General features: G+C 37.2%; 1 protein-coding gene across 19 annotated transcripts in view; it reads left to right on the forward strand.

Annotated features, from left to right (window-relative positions):
* The window catches only part of FOXJ3 (forkhead box J3), a 160616-nt gene that overhangs the window by 105395 nt on the left and 36860 nt on the right, over window positions 1-18361 (forward strand). For all 19 annotated transcript variants that reach the window (XM_009455382.5, XM_054682015.2, XM_009455374.5 and 16 more), the window contains one exon: window positions 3853-3936. In XM_009455382.5, the coding sequence (XP_009453657.1) occupies window positions 3853-3936 (84 nt within the window). The remainder of the gene's footprint in view (window positions 1-3852; window positions 3937-18361) is intronic.

Here is an 18361-nt window from a genome sequence, read left to right on the forward strand (position 1 = left end):
CGTGGGGGTGGGGTGTGGACCTGTGGTCTCAGCTACTTGTGGGGCTCGGGATCACTTCAGCTTTGGAGGTCAAGGCTGCATTACGCCATGGTTGTGCCACTGTATTTAAAAAAAATAAAAATAGAAACGGCTGAGAGGTACTTTTTGGTGGTAAAATATACATAACATAATTCTTACCATTTGAATCATTTTAGGTGTACAGTTCAGTAATATTAAGTTCATTCACATTCTTGTGCAGTTATCACTACCATCCATCTCTAGAACGTTTTCATCTTCCCACACTTAAATTCTTCACTCATTAAACAATAAGTACCTACATTCCCTTCCCCTTATCCCCTACCAACCATCATTTTACTCTTTGTCTCTAAGAATTTTAGTACTTATAAGTGGAATCATACAATATTTGTCCTTCTGTGACTGGCTTATGTGTCAGAGTATCCATCGTTTTTTTTGTTTGTTTGGTTTCTTTTTTGGAGATGGAGTCTCGCTCTGTCACCCAGGCTAGAGTGCAGTGGCGTGATCTCGGCTCACTGCGAGCTCCGCCTTCTGGGTTCACGCCATTCTCCTGCCTCAGCCTCCCGAGTAGCTGGGACTACAGGCACCTGCCATCATGCCCTGCTAATTTTTTGTATATATATATATATTTTTTAAGTAGAGACGGGGGTTTCACTGTGTTAGCCAGGATGGTCTGGATCTCCTGACCTTGTGATCCGCCTGCCTCGGCCTCCCAAAGTGTTGGGATTACAGGCGTGAGCCACCGCGCCTGGCCAGAATATCCCTCCTTTTTAAGGCTGAGTAATACTCCATTGTATGTATGTGGCATATTTGTTTATCCATTTATCCTTCAATGCACACTTGGACTGCTTTACCTTTTGGCTGTTGTGAGTAATATTACTATGAACATGGGTGTTAAAATACTTGAGTTCCTGCTTTCGTATCTTTTGGATATATATCCAAAAGTGGAATTGCTGGATGATTTGGTAATTCTGTTTAATTTTTTTAGGAATTGCCATATTTTCTACAGTGGTTACACCGTCACACATTTCTATCAGTAGTGCATAAGAGTTTCAGTTTCTCTATGTGCTTGCCAATACAGGTTGAGCATCCTTAATCTGAAAATTTGAAATACAAATGCTATAAAATCCAAAACTTGTTGAGCGCCAACATGATGCCACTAGTGGAAAATTCAATGCCTGACCTCATATGATGGATTACAGTCAACGTTTTGTTTTCATGCACAAAATTATTAAAATTATTACAAAAAATTACCTTCAAACTATGTGTATAAACATTTATATGAAACATAAATTAATTTTGAGCTTTAGACTTGGGTCCCATCCACAGGATCTCTCATTAGGTATATGCAGGTATTCCAAAATCTGAAAAAATCTGATATCCAAAAGACTTCTGATTTCAAGCATTTTGGATAAGGGATACTTAGCCTGTACTTGCTATTTTCTGTTTTTTTGATCATAGACATGCTAGTGGGTATAAAGTGTTATCTTACTATGGTTTTGATATGTGAAGAGGAATTTTAAGGTCTCTTTATTCAAACCTGTGATTTCAGAGATCAAACTCAAATACTGTGTTAGCCTGAACTGTTTGGTGGAAGATTTCACAATTAGTTTTGTGAATCTTTTTAATTATTAGAATTTGCATTTAGGCGTTCAGGATTTTATGAATACCTAGTGGATAGGTAGGCTATGGGCAAATTTTTTCCCTTTTGTTGATTTATTTGTGACAAGCCACAACCATTCGTATTTTGTGTGGAAGAAGAGTTATCTATTTGTTTTTGTAATTTTATTGAAATGTTTACTAACAAATCAGGGTCAATTTTGGACATTGAATGGTTTCCCCAGATTAATACACATATACACACCCATCCAAAACAAAACTAAATGCTGGAATTTGTCATTTCTATGAAAAGTGGTTTTTAAACTATTGTCCAATGAGTTTTGGTATTTTCTCTCCTACTTTATTTTTAATTTTTATAAGAACTCAGTATAAAATTTTTCCCCCTTGCATTTATTCTGAAACTTGCTAGCCAAACCTATTCCCAAAATCATTGTTTTCCCATTTTTAGTGCTTTTTGTAGCATCTGCATTTTATAGGGTTCTTGGCAAGTTTGTAGTTCCTACCTAGCAGGTTCTTACCACATCTGGTAGACTCCTTAGCTGAAATGTAGTGACCGTTTTGAAAAGATAACATAGAAATACCCCAGCAGTAGCTGGGCGATGAAATGAGCATTAAGCTCAGGTACCTACATAGACCAGGATCTGAGACGTACCCGCCTACCTTGTACCCCAACAGTGTACACTGACATGTACATAGTAGTACCCTGTACACTGATATTCTTGGTGCAGTTTGTTAAACAGCTTTTTTTTCCCTTCTCATTTCGACAGATGTTAATTGAGTACTTGCTTTGTGTCTGACATTGTGACTGGCACTGTGGATATAGAAACGAGTAAAATAGTCCCTATCCATAAGGAATTTATAGCCTAGAAGGGGATACAGACCTGTAAACAGAATTGAATGTTAATTTGCAAACAATGGTCTAAATGTGTAAAAAGTGTAGAGATCTTGCAGAGGGAGAGAGTGATGAATTCTTGGGTATGGCAGGACGGTCAGAAAAGGATTCCTTTGGATAATCCGAGGTAAAATTTGAAGGTGGAATATGAGTTTGTGATTGGTATGGTGGGTATTACAAGTAATGAGGTCAGCGTGTAGGACAGGAACTGATAAACAACATGGTATGTTCAAGAAAGTATAAGGAGATGATTCGTGTTGGGCATAAAGTGTGAGGATTGATAGGTGAGGGTTGTATTTCCCCTCATTGTTAAGCGTTGCCTTAAAAAACGGCCTAGGAAGATTAATGAGATAGTAGAGGTGAAGACTAAATTTGGATATGATCACTGGGATTAATTGTAAAACTAGGATATACATTGTGTTTCTGTTTCTGAAATGCATATCTTCCTCCCTTCCCTCTTTCCCTTTCTTGAACTCCCCTCTTTCATTTCATGCTTTCCTCCCCCATGTGTGTGTGTATAGAGGCAGGATAATTGAGGGAAAAAGAGCTAAAAATCCAGACTTTGTTTCTGTTTGTTTTTGTTCCTGGTTCTCACAACTTTGAATGGGAAAGCCACTTTATCTTTCTGTGTTTTGCTCTTCTTGTTTGTATAATATTTGCAAACTTATATTATCTATGGATCTATGCTTTTCCAAAGTGTTTTTTTTTTTTTATTTTTTATTTTTGGAGAGTCACAGTTTCTGAGTACCTGGAACACAGTAGGTGCTCCATACATATTTTCAAATGAATGCTGTGATAACTCGTCTCAAAAAGTAAGAGAGAATAGTTAAGTCACGACAGAGTAAGCAGTAAAAAGTTTATGTACATATCATTGCTTCTCAGGAACACTTACTATATAAAATGTGTTTAAGCAGTTTGTCTTCAAAAATGTTTCACTAACCATGTAGATTTGTGAGGTCCTGGGCTATAGAAACTACAGTATCTTTATACATTAAATTCTTTTATTGTCATATAATTAACATCTGTTCAATTGAGAATTACTATAAAAAATGTGTTTTGTTGATCATTTTCTTTCTAAATTTTGGTGTGGCAGAAGTTCTTGGATTTGGATTCTTCAGTTTATGAAAGTTTTCTTTTAATAATGTAATTATAAGTGGATATATTTTCTTATATAATCTTTTTCTCAGTTCAAAACAAGTGTTTCTTGTGCTATTTTTCCATTGTATTTGCAGAATGTTTGCTTTTGATGCAAAGGATTATAAAAATCCATTTTAATATCATAGGTTTGCTGTAATATACTGTTAATATAATTTCTTTACCTCTAGGGGTCCTACTGGGCAATAGACACCAATCCGAAGGAAGATGCGCTGCCTACTCGGCCAAAGAAGAGGGCACGATCTGTAGAACGGGTAAAGGCTCTTTATCATAAATTTAGTGTAATGCATTGAATATGTCTGAAATACAGATTTTGAAAGTTCTTTTCCAGTCTAGCACATGTAACTATAATGATGGTAAGATTTTATTTGTGTAGCATTTTACATTTTTCAGAACACTTTTCAGACTCATTTTATTTGATCTTAACTCTGAGGGACAGTTTAGGAATTAAGTAAAAGGTTTTGTCATAATTAGGGCGCAGGTGTCGTTTGAGACTTGAATCCAGCTCTCTTGAGTTTTAATTTGGTATTCTTTTCTCTACAACATTTAGGAATAGTTTTATGTAACACAACTATTCCCTTCTATTATAGAGGATCAGTTTGGTTGCATTGAATTTTCCCCATTGTCCTCAAAATACCTTTTCCTGGTTCTATCCATTTAATAGTCACTTTGTACACAACATTTCTAAGTTGGGTGCCTGTGTATTGCTTGTAAGATAATTCTTACTTGTGAATTAATGGTTAAAATTAATTTGCAAGAGTGAAAGTAAAAAGGAACTATAGTTAATATCCTAAGTTGTCTATTTTAACATATTTTTAGTCAGCACTTTGACTGCCGTCAGCTTTCCTTATCCTTTCTACATTTCCAGCATCTCAACTAAAACATACAAACACTTATCCATCCTACCTTACTGTTCTTCAAGACCCATTTCAAATGTTAACTGCTTTGTGAAGCTTCGCTTACTCTCTTCCATTTTTGTTCTTGTAGAATTTTTATAAAACTCTTTTATGGAATTTCTTACACTTTGTAGAAATTATTTGTCTTTATATTTGTCTCCTCTACTGGAATATGTGCCCCTTAAGGGCAGAGAAAATACCTTTCATTTGTATCTCCAGTGTTACCATTTTTCACAGCTTATAATAGATACTAGTAAATGTTTGCAGCATGAATCAGGGCAAAGAGAATAGGATAAGATGGAAGAAATGGAGTAAATGCTTGTCAAATAAATTTGTTCTGTGTCCATTCCCGGTAAAGGGTTAAAACTTTTGAGCCTCAAAGATAAAGATCTCAAACTGGGATTAGGTTGGGATCACATGAGTTCATGAGGTACAGCAGCAATGAGATTTAGTAAGGAAGATTTATTGGATTCAGCAGAGGGAATTCAGTAAGCCAGTTATCAAGATATATAAAATGAATTCTTAGGCCAGAACAACTTTTGACTTTACACAAACCAGAGTTTAAGAAGTTAAAGTTTAGTATTGGTGACATGGTCTTCTGGTAACAGAGCTAGACAAAAAAAAATTTTTTTTTTTTGAGATGGAGTCTCGCTCTGTCACCCAGGCTAGAATGATCTCAGCTCACTGCAACCCCCACCTCCTGTGTTCAAGCCATTCTCCTGACTCAGCCTCCCAAGTAGCTGGGATTACAGGCACCCACTGTGCCCGGCTAATTTTTATATTTTTAGTAGAGACAGGGTTTTGCCATGTTGGCCAGGCTCGTTTCGAACTCCTGACCTCAGGTGATCCACCCACCTTGGCCTCTCAAAGTGCTGGTACTACAGGCATGACCCGCCGTGCCCGGCCAGAGCTAGACAATTTTACAAGAGATGTTGATAAGCTCAGTATGTTATCATTTGAGAAGGAACGAACATCAGTTTCTGCTCTCTTGCCTTTGCCTTTTTTTTTTTTTTTTAAGCACTCCTCTCAGCTTATACCTAGCCTTTGCCTTTTAAAGTAGGCTTAATGCATGGACATTATATGAATGTGTGGAGTATAAAACATTTAGCATCTGTTGCCAGAATTTGAAGGAAGGGGAGAAAAATTCACATTTTTAAAAACACATAGCATTGTTAAACAATTTGGAAAAGACTGAAGAGCTGAAGAATTGCGTTCTTCTCTATTTGCTTTTTTCTTCTGAAGTTCCTGGAATTTCAGTTATTTTTGGAAGTTGGAATTGGGCGAACAACTGTCCGTGTCTTTTGGATATTAAGCTTGCCTTTTATTCTTGTTACCTTGTTTTATTAAAGCAATCCCTCCCTATTTTTGAGAGTCTTCCTTTTTTTTCTGAGACTGTATTGGCAGTTTTATAGTGGAGGCCTAAAGAAATACAGGATTCAGGTTACAAAAACATGTGTTATCGAATGTACATTTTGGACATATATTTTCTGTATTCATTTTCTACTGCTTTTTGATCATCACTTTAAGTTTAAAATGTAAAATATTCAGAAATTTACTTTTGTGGTATATTTTCACAAAGTATTCATAACCATACCAGGGCCTTTCGATTACTAATACTGATATTCATTTTGGCCTAAGCTGGATATTGGTTGCCCCTGTAGGAGCATACAAAGAGATTAGCTATAAGCAAAGGGCATATAATTAGGGGGACAGATATTATTTAACAAATACACTAAAATATAGTGTTCTTATGAAACATAATTTCCTGCCCTGATAAACTGAATTACCTGTATTTTTCCTTTAGAGTTTTTTTTAGAGTGGGAAGTGAGAGGTTATATAATATATAGTATTTTTGTTAGGACAGAGTTTATATTTTAAGTAACCATTGGGTTTTATCTAAGAAAATGCCTAGGGCAAATAGTGATGGTCCTGAACATGACCTTCAGACATTTAAAGGATAAAAGTTAAATGTAGATGGTAAATAAATTGATACCCCTCTAAGTTCCGTATTAAATTTCTGAAATTTGTGATTCCTCTGTCCACATGTAAACATTGAAATTCTGTGTGAAAAAAATAAAAATTATTTCACACATTTTTAATTTTGAAGTGATGAGCTTTTGATGGAACAGAGAAGGCTTTCTTTCCTTTTTTTTTTTTTTTTTTTTTTGAGGGGAGACTGGATTTCACTCTGTCACCCAGGCTAGAGTGCAATGGTACTGCTGGCTTACTGCAGCCTCTACCTCCCGGGCCCAGGTTGATCCTCCTGCCTCAGCCTCCTGAGTAGCTGGGACTACCACCACGCCCAGCTAATTTTAAAATTTTTTGTAGAGATGGGGTCTTGCCATGTTGCCGAGGCTGGTCTCAAACTCCTGGGCTCAAGCAGTCCACCCACTTCAGCCTCCCAAAGTGCTGGGATTATAGGTGTGAGCCACTGGGCCCAGCTGAAAAAAGACTTTCTAAACTGCTAAAGAGAAGTGATTTTAAAAAATGCAAGCAAGAGCATCTTTATGCCTTAAACGGAAGATAAAGCTTGACAGTTACCTCCATCCTAATATTATTTTTTCTTTCTTATTTTTATTTATTTATTTTTTCTTTTGAGACAGAGTCTCAGAAGACACCCAGGCTGGAGTGCAGTGGTGCAATCTTGGCTCACTGCAACCTCTGCCTCCTGGGTTCAAGTGATTCTTCTGCCTCAGCCCCTCCGAGTAGCTAGGATTACAGGCGTTCACCACCACGCCCAACTAATTTTTGTATTTTTAGTAGAGATGGGGTTTCACCATGTTGGCCAGGCTGGCTCCATCCTAATATGCTTAACCCAGTTCTCTGGAATACTTACCTGTCCCCTCCATTTACATGAGCATAAGCCTGTGTGTGCTCTCTGTTCTGTTATTATTATATTTCTTCTTTTCTTAATCCATGAGTTAGTTTATAAATCTCCTTTTCCTTTTAAAAATTTATTTCATCTTATCATTTTTTAATCATATAATGGTCCTGAAGACCTTAAACAAATTGAATAAAATTTCAGTTTATTGAAAAGATACTGAATAAAATGGACAGACTCTAGTAGGAATCTCATATTTCTTTTCTGACTTCACAACTTACTAGTTCCTGTGACTTTTGGCAAGTTGTTAAATTCTTTGCACTTCAGTATTCTCAGCTATAAGTAAGAGGCTAAAAGTCAAAACAATAGAAGATTATGCTGAATTTATGTGTCAAATGCTTTTAAAAGGATTTTATGTGTATTAACTCATGTAATTTTTAAAATAACTCTGATGAAGCTGATGAACGTGGATGTTAAGTGAGTTATCCAAGGTACTAAAAAATACCAAAGCCAGAATTTGAACTCAGATAGTCTTGCCTTCACAGTCTGTGCTGTCTACAACTACATTATTCTTCCACTGGTATTTGTTATGCTGAAGACTACAACACTGAATCAAAATTCTTTTTACAGATGCATGTTCTGTTGTGAGCTCATCATCCTGGATTTAAAGCAGAATTCCCTCCATTAATTCAAACATATATAATTAAGTAACATAAATGTGATTATAAATGACAGAGCAAATATTAAGTAATGAATTTAGTAGACCAACTGAAGTGATTCAGAATACATAATGCTGTCTGGGAAGGCCTCTAAGGAAGAGGAATGAGACTTTGAGACTAGTAATTTTGGTGCGAAAGTGGAGCTGTTTTTGCGTAGAAAATGCTAAAGGATGTTCCACTTGGAGACACAGCATGCATGATTGACTAGTAGGTAAGAAGTACAGGTGGGCATAATTGAAGACCCTTTAAATTATTGTGAAGAACTTAGGCTGGAGTGTGGATATTTAGATAAGGGGTGGACAGATTTGGTTAGATAAACTAAAGTTATGAGATCAGGACTTTTACTTTGATTTGACAGCCCATAGTGTTGAGAAGTGAATCAAAACAGTTAAGGTACATAGTCTTCACAAAATAACCCATTGCAAGAGGAAGATGCTGAGTAGATACAGATGGTGTTGCAATAGTAATGGCCTGAGCTAGGGATATATACATAAATGAGGTTCTCTGGAAAACTAGCGTGCTTTCTGAATGCTGTATATACCTGTAATTATATGTAGTGTCATTTTATCAGTTTGACAGATCTTTATTCTGTAGATACTGTGTGCCAGGCATTGTACTAGGGTACTGTGGTGCATACCAAGAAGAATAAGACGTAAGACACATAATTTTAGGACAAGGGTAAAGTATAGAAGGTATTTTAAGAAAGATAAACTATTGTGTGCAGAGGAAGGAGAGATTATTTCTTACTAGTACTGTCTGAGAAGGCTTCATAGGTTATGTGGCTTAGCTTTCAGGTGGTGATAGGCAGAGCAAAGTAGAGAGAATACCATTCGGGGTATATCTCTAATAAATGAGGGTTAAGTGTCTATCATTAAGAGGTATTGTTCTAGATCCTGAGGAAACAGCAATGAACAAAACACAAAACCTACATCCTGTCCTCATGAAGTTTATGTTCTGATTGAGGGGAGGGAATTTAGAGTGAGAAAGGTAGGAGTAAACACAAGATAAGAGGTCTTTATTAAAGGTATTGGGTAGAAAAGTATTAGGATTTGAGTGGGAACACAGTAGTTAATTTTGTCTGGATAAGATTTTCCTTTTTGAAGTTAATTTGCATTATAAAAATTCATGCTTATCAGACCACACCTTTTGTATTCTAAGCACTAAGTGTTGAGGGAACAGTTGGTAAACAAGACAGTCATACCCTCTCCTCACTCAAGCAGGGAAGATAAACTGATAAGGTAGGATGAATGTACATTCCTGGTGTTGCTTATTGTCTCAGCATAACTACTAGTTCCGCATTCATTCTCCAAATAGCTTGTGGATGATAAATTATGTGGTCACAGAAAGATAAGGGTTTTTGAGAACTGTGGGGCCATGTAGCAGAGAGGCATAACAATCTAATAATCAGGGAAGGTTTTCTTGAAGAAGTGACATTAATTGGAGGCCTGATGGATGAACTGAAATAGGGCAGATTAGTGGGATTTGGAAGGTGAAAAACTGGTCGTAAAAAGGAATGCCCTCAAAGCGCAAGACAGGTCAGTATGGTTGACTGAGCATGGAATCCAAGAAAGACAGTAATTCCTTATTTTTCAACTTTTTATATCCTTTTTTTTTTTTCTTCTTCTTCTTTTTTTTTTTTTTTTAAATAGAGACAGGGTCTTGCTACATTTCCCAGGCTGGTCTCAAACTCCTGGGCTCAAGCAGTTCTCTTGCCTTGGCCCCCCCAAAGTACTGGGATTAAGGTGTGAGCCACCTGTGTTTGGCCAGTTTCCTGACCTTTTTGCATTTTGCTTTTTAATTTGGGCTTGCAAGCAATTAAACTATTCCAAGGAAACTAGTGTCAAGGAGTAGAAGAGGGAACATATATCTTAGGTAGTTTTTTAGCAGTGGATCATGCCTGTAATCGCAGTACTTTGAGAGTCCTGGGCAGCAAGATAAGACCCACCTCTCCATTTCTACCAAAAGAAAAATAAAATACTGGGTGTGGTGGCACCTGCCTCTAGTCCCAGCTACTGGGGAGGCTGAGGCCAGAGGATTGCGTGAGCCCAGGAGTTTGAGGTTGCAGTGAGCCATGATTGTGCCACTATACTCCAGCCTGAGCAACAGAGCAAGACCCTTTCTCAATAAAAGAAAGAAATGCCTCAAAACAGTGAGTGCTCCAAGTTACTTTTATCATCTTGATAATCAAGAAATCGTATTCTTGTCTATTCATTCTTTGATCCCCCCAACCCCCTTTTTAACTTAAATCTTTTGTCTTGGCTATTTTCTTTTTCTTTTTCTTTTTTTTTTGAGACGGAGTCTCGCTCTGTCGCCCAGGCTGGAGTGGAGTGCAGTGGCGCGATCTCGGCTCACTGCAAGCTCCGCCTCCCGGGTTCACGCCATTCTCCTGCCTCAGCCTCCCGAGTAGCTGGGACTACAGGCGCCCGCTACCACGCCCGGCTAATTTTTTGTATTTTTAGTAGAGACGGGGTTTCACCGTGTTAGCCAGGATGGTCTCGATCTCCTGACCTCGTGATCCGCCCGCCTCGGCCTCCCAAAGTGCTGGGATTACAGGCGTGAGCCACCGCGCCCGGCCTGTCTTGGCTATTTTCTAATGTTATTCTTTGCTTATAGAAACTTATGATGCTGTCTCAGTAGTTCTCTGTGTGTGAGGCTGTTTCAGGGAGCACATGAGGTCAGAACTGTGTTCCTAATAAAACTCAGATGTTCTTTGCTTTTTTCATTCATTATCGCTCACAACTTTTCTAGAGACTACATGACATGTGATTTTGCCATAGATTGAATGCTGAGGCAGATGTGTCTTCTATAATGGCAAGCATTAAAGCAATTAAAAATACGTAAATTAATGCCATTCTTCTAAATATTTTTGTTTTGGAGAATGTTTTATGCAAAATAATATTATGTTAACATGTATGTTTATTCTTGTTGGTTTTAAATGAATTAATGATTATTGTCCTGAGACTAAAAATTTGAGAACTATTGCATTAAAGGAAGATTTTGTATCTATCCTAGGAGACTTTCCTTTTGAGAAAAAGAAAAGATGTCTGCCATGGTTTGGGTTTCCTCAGAAGCAGACAAGAAATTGAGCACAGGTAGTTTGAGGGATGATCCTTGCAAAGTAGGGCAAGGAGATAGGACAAGGGAATGAAGCCAATAAGGGTAAATCACCCAGTCAGTTAAAACTGTTAGCACCTAGAGCTCGATCTCACTGGGGACTCCGGGAGGCAGTTTAGAACTGCAGGCCAACGAGTGGGATATTTATCCATCAGTTCTTCCTTCTTATTAATTGAGTGATGCTTCTAGGGGCTTTAGCTTTTCAGCACCTTTGGCTTGCCCTGCATGAAGCCAAAGCATGCTTCCCAATCAGAAAAAAAGCCCTCAAGGAGAAAGTTGCTGTTATTTGTAGTAAGCAACCTTCAGAGTGTAGGTGGGATATGGGAGGGTTTGGATGGTTTTTGCCATGTCTTTACTTTTTTTCTATTGGTGGAGTGTGTTTTCAGACCCTTTGTTTTTGTTTTTCCCTTTGCAGCCTCCTGGATTTTCAATTCCTAGCCCAAGAAATCCTTTAAAAACATACTTTGTCTCTTTTCAAGTGTGTATGTGCACAACTGTTCCTCTTAAATTAGTAGACTCACGGTGTATCTTTTTGAGTGTATTGTTTCGTGCAATTGAAATAGTCTCTTCCTGGTCACTGCTTAGTGTGCCTAAGTTCCATATTCAGAGTTAAAAAATATAAGTGACGCATTCAACACTTTTACGGAAGAAGTTGGAACTCTGTGACTATTGCATATGGGTAGTGATTTCAAATATTTACTGTGTTTCTGTTGTATGCTTAGCCCAGGTAAGGTACTTTGAAAGAGTTATAATTAGGAAATAATGCACTTGTTAGAAATGTAAACTGTCTGAACATTTAAAGCTGCTAGGAGTGAGGATAGGGGTGTTGCCAGTGGTAGAAAATGGAAATTCTAAAAAGAAAACTCCAAAACTTTATTTGTTGGAGACAAAGTCTCAGCCTGTTGCCCAGGCTGCAATGCAGTGTTGTGACCATGGCTCACTGCAGTCTCGACCTCCTGGGCTCAAGCTATCCTCAACTGTTTAGCTTCCTGATTAGCTGGGACTATAGGTACATGCCCAGCTAGTTTTTCTTATTTTTGTAGAGACAGGTCTTTCTTTGTGTCAAACACCTGGCCGAGACCTCCTGCCTTGGCCTCTCAAAGTGCTAGAATTATAGGCATAAGCCCCCATGCTGGGCACCCAAAACTTTAGATTGCTTTGTGTTTTAGCATCATTTAAAGACCTAAAGTTTCTGTTTAGGTTACTATTTTTCCATGTTTTTACATAGTAAGCGCAAAGCCAAGTTATGTTATAAAGTCATGAGGGTATCATTTTTATTTGGTACAAGATTTATGGGAAATGGTACAGTAGACCTCCCTGAGGGGTATACGTTCCAAGACCCCCAGTGGCTGCCTGAAACCAGATAGTACTGAACCCTATATATACCATGTTTTTTTCCTAAACAGGCATACCTATGATAAAGTTTAATTTATAAATTAGGCACAGTAAGAGGTTAACAACAACAATAATAAAGCGATACCACGACAGTCAATCTGATAACCAAGAGGGCTGCTGGTAGTGTATACAAAGTGGATATGATGGACAAGGGATGATTCATGTCCCAGGTGGGACAGAGTGGGGTGACACAAGATTTTATCACCCTGCTCAGAATAACATGCAATTTAAAACTTATGAATTGGTTATTTTGGGAATTTTTTTCTTTAAAATTTTTAGACCATAGTTGATCACAGGAAACTGAAACTGCAGAAAGTGAAACTGTGGAAAAGAGAGGACTCCTGAACTAACCTGGAAGTTTGGAGACCTAGTTTTAAAGTTGTATGTTATAACTTAGAATATGTATTAATTTTTCTGGCTGTAGTTTCTTTATATAAATGTAAGTGGATTGTCAGCTGTACAGGCCTGGGAATCTGCTGTCCTGCAAGTGCAAGGGCTCTGAGGTAGAGATATATTTGGCATGGTGAGAAACAACAAGGAGGCTACTGTGGCTGGACAGTGTTTGAGGAGGGAGGAGTAGTGATAGGACTTCACATTAGAGAAATAAGGGGTGGGAGCAGGAGGCAAATTGTGCGGGGCTTTGTAAGCCATTTTAAAGACAATCTTTATTCTGAGGGAGGTGGAAAGCCACTGGAGGGATATGAATAGAGTAGTGACATGATGTGACTTAAATTTTAACACGGTCACTCTAGCTGTTGTGTAGAATATAAGTGGTAAGGGAACAAGGGCAAAAGATCAGTTAGGAGGAAATTGCTGTGGATAGTTTTGCCTAAAATCTTATAATGCATTGTTATAAAAGTTACATGAGGGAGAAGAGGCCAGATCTGTCAACTCACTATCCTAAACATATTGGCCCTTGCGGAAAAATCAACACATTATCTGCAATTATCCAGCTTTTTTTGGAACAGAGATGGAAGAAATACACATTACTTTTTCCTGAAGGTGTTTACAATCACCTGAAGGTGATTACAAGTATAATCAGTAAAAGAACTGGAGGATAGATGGATAAATAGAAAAGAGAACATTTTTCTAGGTGGGATACTCTCCATCTGGACATGTATCTGAAATTGTTGTCATGCTGTTATTTGTAATTCAGTTTCTCAATTATAATACCCGAGTGGTTTTGTTGATTAAGTGATTCCCTCACTGTGTGCCTTCCCTCTCTGAGGTGGAGTCTGAGAAAGAGTGAGGATTTAGATAAAGGAAAGGGTGTAAGTGAGCACAGGAAGAATTGCAATCTACATGCCTACTCTTAGCTGTAGAACTGAATAAATATTTATTTCAATTGGGAAAACTACTGAGTGTACATTATGTGGGAGCACTGCATGTTGTCTCCAATATATATGTCTAAGTAGAATTTCCTGGGGGTTAAAAATGGTGGAAATCCTGTCTGGTTAGAGATGGAGATCATGAAAAGTTTCATAAGAGATCATTGTGATGAATGGGTAGGATTTTGTTTTTTTACAACACTATTGAGGGATAGTTGTACAGTTAACTGCGTATTTAAAGTTTATAAGTTGAGGAGTTTTGGGATCTATACAACTGTGCAATTATCAACAGTGGCACATTAACATTTTCATCATCCCCAGAAATTCACTCAACTCTTGTCCCCAGGTAAGCAGTGATCTGGAGAAAATTGACATCCTAGCAATATTGAATATTCTAATCCATAAAAATGTTGTATTTCTCCATTCATTAGGTCTAATTTAATTTCTCTGAGGAGTGTTTTTTGGTTTTCAGCATAGAGACATGGATGCTTCCAGTTAGATTTAATCCGGAGTATTTTGTTTTTCAATGGTATTGTAAGGATTTTTTTTTTTTTTGAGGCGGAGTCTTGCCCTGTCGCCAGGCTGGAATGCAGTGGCACGATCTCGGCTCACTGCAACCTCCGCCTCCCGGGTGCAAGCCATTCTTCTGCCTCAGCCTCCCGAGTAGCTGGGACTACAGGCGCACACCACCACGCCCAGCGAAGTTTTGTATTTTTAGTAGAGATGGGGTTTCGCCATGTTGGCCAGGATGGTCTTGATCTCTTGATCTTGTGATCCGCCACCCTCGGCCTCCCAAAGTGCTGGGATTACAGGAGTGAGCCACTGCACCCAGCCTATTGCAAAGTATTTTTAAATCCATTTTCCAATTGCTTGTAGCTAGTATATAAAAATATAATTAATTTTTGTATATTAACTTTGTATTTTATTATCTTGTTCTAATAGTTATTTGAAGATGCCTCTTGCGATTTGTCATAAGTAATTGTGTCATCTGCAAATAGAGACAGTTTTCCTGTTCCTCTCCTCCCCTCCACCCCAGATCTATGTATTTGAAGGTGTGGCTCTTGCAGACAGCATTTATCAGTCTTGCTTTTTTAGCCTCTCTGAAAGTCTTTGCCTTTTCATGGAGCATTTACTTAACGTTTAATGAAATCATTAATATGACTGATTTAGCTTTATGTTTTGTTTTCTGTTTGACCTCTGTTTTTAGTTTCATCTCTTTTCCCTTTTCCTGCCTTCTTTTAGATTATTTTGGATATATTTTAGTATCTCATTTTTATTTATCTGTTGGCTTTTTAGCTATTCCTATTTATTTATTTATATCTAGGAATTTCAGTGTACATCCTTAACCTTTTGCAGTCTACTCAGTTATTAGTGTATCACTTCATGTAAATGTAAAAATCTTCCAACCATGTAGATCCTCTTTGTTCTTTCCCTCCCTATACCCCATAGTTGTAATATGTGTTACATCTGTAGATGTTCATAAGACAGTGTTATAACTTTTGCCTTAAATAATTTATGTGATTTTTAAAACTTAAGAGGAAAACAGTAGTCTTTTCTATTTAGCCAGTGTCTACCATTTCTGGTGCTTTCATTTGTTTCAGAAGGTCCAGGTTTTTTCTTTGCTATAATTTCCCCCTGCCTAAAGAACTTTCTTATAGTGCAGGTCTCCTAGCAACAAATTCACTTAGTTTTTCTTTCCCCGAAAATGTATTTATTTTGCCTTCATTTTTAAAAAATTTTCTGTTTCACATATATATGTATATGATATGTTATATAAATTTTTTCCCCCTTAGAGATGGGTGTCTCACTATGTTGACCAGGCTGGTCTCAAACTCTTGGCCTCAAGTGATCCTCCTATCTTAACCTCCCAAAGTGCTAGGTGTGTGAGCCACCACGCCCAGCCTGCCTTCATTTTTGAAGAGTATTTTTATTAGATATACAGTCTGGATTGATAATTCTGTTTTATTTTAGCACTTTAAAGATGTTCACTGTCTTATGACCTCCATCATTTCTGATGAGAAATCCACAGTCATTTCCTAGTCGATGTTTACCTGCATGTGATATGTAGTTTTTCTCTAGCTTTTTTCTATCTTTATTTTCAAGAATTTGATTATGATGTATCTAAGTGTGGTTTTTCCTTCCATTTATTTTTATTGGGGTTTACTGAGCTAATTGAATTTGTTAAATTTGTCTTTTACTAAATTTTCAAAGATTTTAGTCATTATTTCTTCTATTTTTTTCTGCCCTTTTCTCTCTTTATTCTTCCAGAAATCACAGATATACATTAGACCTTTTGAGATTGTCCCACAGCTTTCTGAGGCTCTGTTCTTTTTTTCATAAGCTTTTGATTCTTCAGATTGGTTACTGATCTGCCTTTAAGTTTACTGATTCTTTACTTATTCATTTCCATTTCAATATTAAGGCCATCCATTGATATATTTTTCTTTTGGATATTTTTCCATTCTAAAATTTTGATTTTTTAATTTTTCTCTTGAGATTTCCTTTATTATATTTCCATTCAAGTTTTTTTTAACTTTATTTCATTGAGCATAAATAATTATAATAGCTGTTTTAAAATCCTTGTCTCATAATTCCAGCAACTCAGTCTTTTTTGGAGTGGGCATCTGTAGATTTCCCTTTCTGCCAAGAATGGGCTGTATTTTCCGTTACTTGTGTGCCAGGTAATTTTGGATTGTGTCCTAGACATTGTGAATATTATGTTTTTATAGACTCTGGGTTCTATAATAATCTATAGAATATTGATATCTGTACTTTAGCTGGCTTAACTGTGTTACACTGTAAGCTTTCTCTTTCACCTTTTGTGAGTAGAGGTTCCAATTTCAATTTGATCCTTAAGCCTCTACTTTGATGCAGATCTGTATATGCATGGTTCAGGCCTCAGCCTGGCACATTTGTGCTGTGTTATACACAGGATTATGTATTATGTCTTTCAACTTTCTCTCTTACAGGATTGCCTTTTCTCTCTGGTGGCTGGCTGTGTTTACCTCGGGTCTTTGCCCTAGTTCCTCCTGACGGAAGAACAGCTTTAGCTGTCTGCACTCCACATCTGTTGCCTAATCTTGGGGCAAAGCTGCAGCAAAACAGGAAATTCACCCACATTCTTTCCAAGTTTTGACTTACCTCCCCAACCTGCCTATTGTATATACCCTTTGGAATGCTCAGAAAGCTATTTTTTTTCTCACCATAATACTTTATAGTTATCAGCAGAAGGTTGGTCTATAGGGGTATCACACTGCCAAACAGGAAGTGGAACTCAAATGGGTATGATTAGGGAACTCCAGAAAGGACCTTTCTTGAGCTAACTGGTGCCACCAGATTAGATTCATCGATACTTTCTTTGTCCAGAATTTCGGTTGATGGCTGCTGTAATAAATTATCCAAATACATTTTGGGATGCCTGGATCTATTGGCTTTACCGATCAGACTACTTTTTGCCTATTAAGAATATAGAATCAGTGCACCTATAAATAAAAATATGTACCATGCTATTGAGTATGTCAGAGTATGTGAAGAAAGTGCCTTTACTCTCTCTGTTGAAACTGAAGTATTCATGAAAAAATAATTAAAAGCTTTTTTTTTGTTTGTTTAATTTACTGTTTTGTAATAGTTGAAGCTATGTGGGAGTACAGTGCCTCATACCAAAGCTGTCACCTTTCTTATTCGTCACCATTGAGTATTCCTTTGTTTTTACTTTGTTTTATTTTATTTTTAATTGACAATAATTGTATATATTTATGGGGTACAGTGTGATGTTTCAGCACATGTATACATTGTAGAATGATCAAATTAGGCTAATTAGTTTATCACTTCAGATATCATTTGTGGTAAGAACATTTAAAATCCTCGCAGCTATTTTGAAATATACAATATATTATTAACTGTAGTCATTGGGATGTGCAATAGAACACCAGAACTTTGTACCCATTGACCAGTGTCTCCTCTTTGCCTGTTCCCACTTCTGGTAATCACCATTCTATTCTCTGCTTTTATGAGTTTGGGGTTTTTTTTAGAATCCACATGTAAGTGAAATTATACAGTATTTTCTATCTGTGGCTGGCTTATTTCACTTAGCATAATACCCCCTAGACAGAATTTCCTGTTCTTTAAAGACTGAATAATGTTCCATTGTGTATGTGTACCATGTCTCTTTTCTTAGCTGTAGTACTAGTGATTTTATGAATCTGGGAGCATTGGAGTTAGGTGCATGTATATTTAGGTTTGTTATATCTTCTTGTTGAATTGATCCTTTTATCATTATATAATCGTGTCTTTTTTTTTTTTAAACTGTTGTTGTTTTACAGTCTTTTTTATATGATATATGAATAGCTACTCCTGCTTGCTTTTGGCTTCCATTTGCCAGAAATATCTTTTTTCACTCCTTTATC

This window comes from Pan troglodytes, chromosome 1 (assembly GCF_028858775.2).
Source record: "Pan troglodytes isolate AG18354 chromosome 1, NHGRI_mPanTro3-v2.0_pri, whole genome shotgun sequence".
NCBI lineage: Eukaryota > Metazoa > Chordata > Mammalia > Primates > Hominidae > Pan > Pan troglodytes.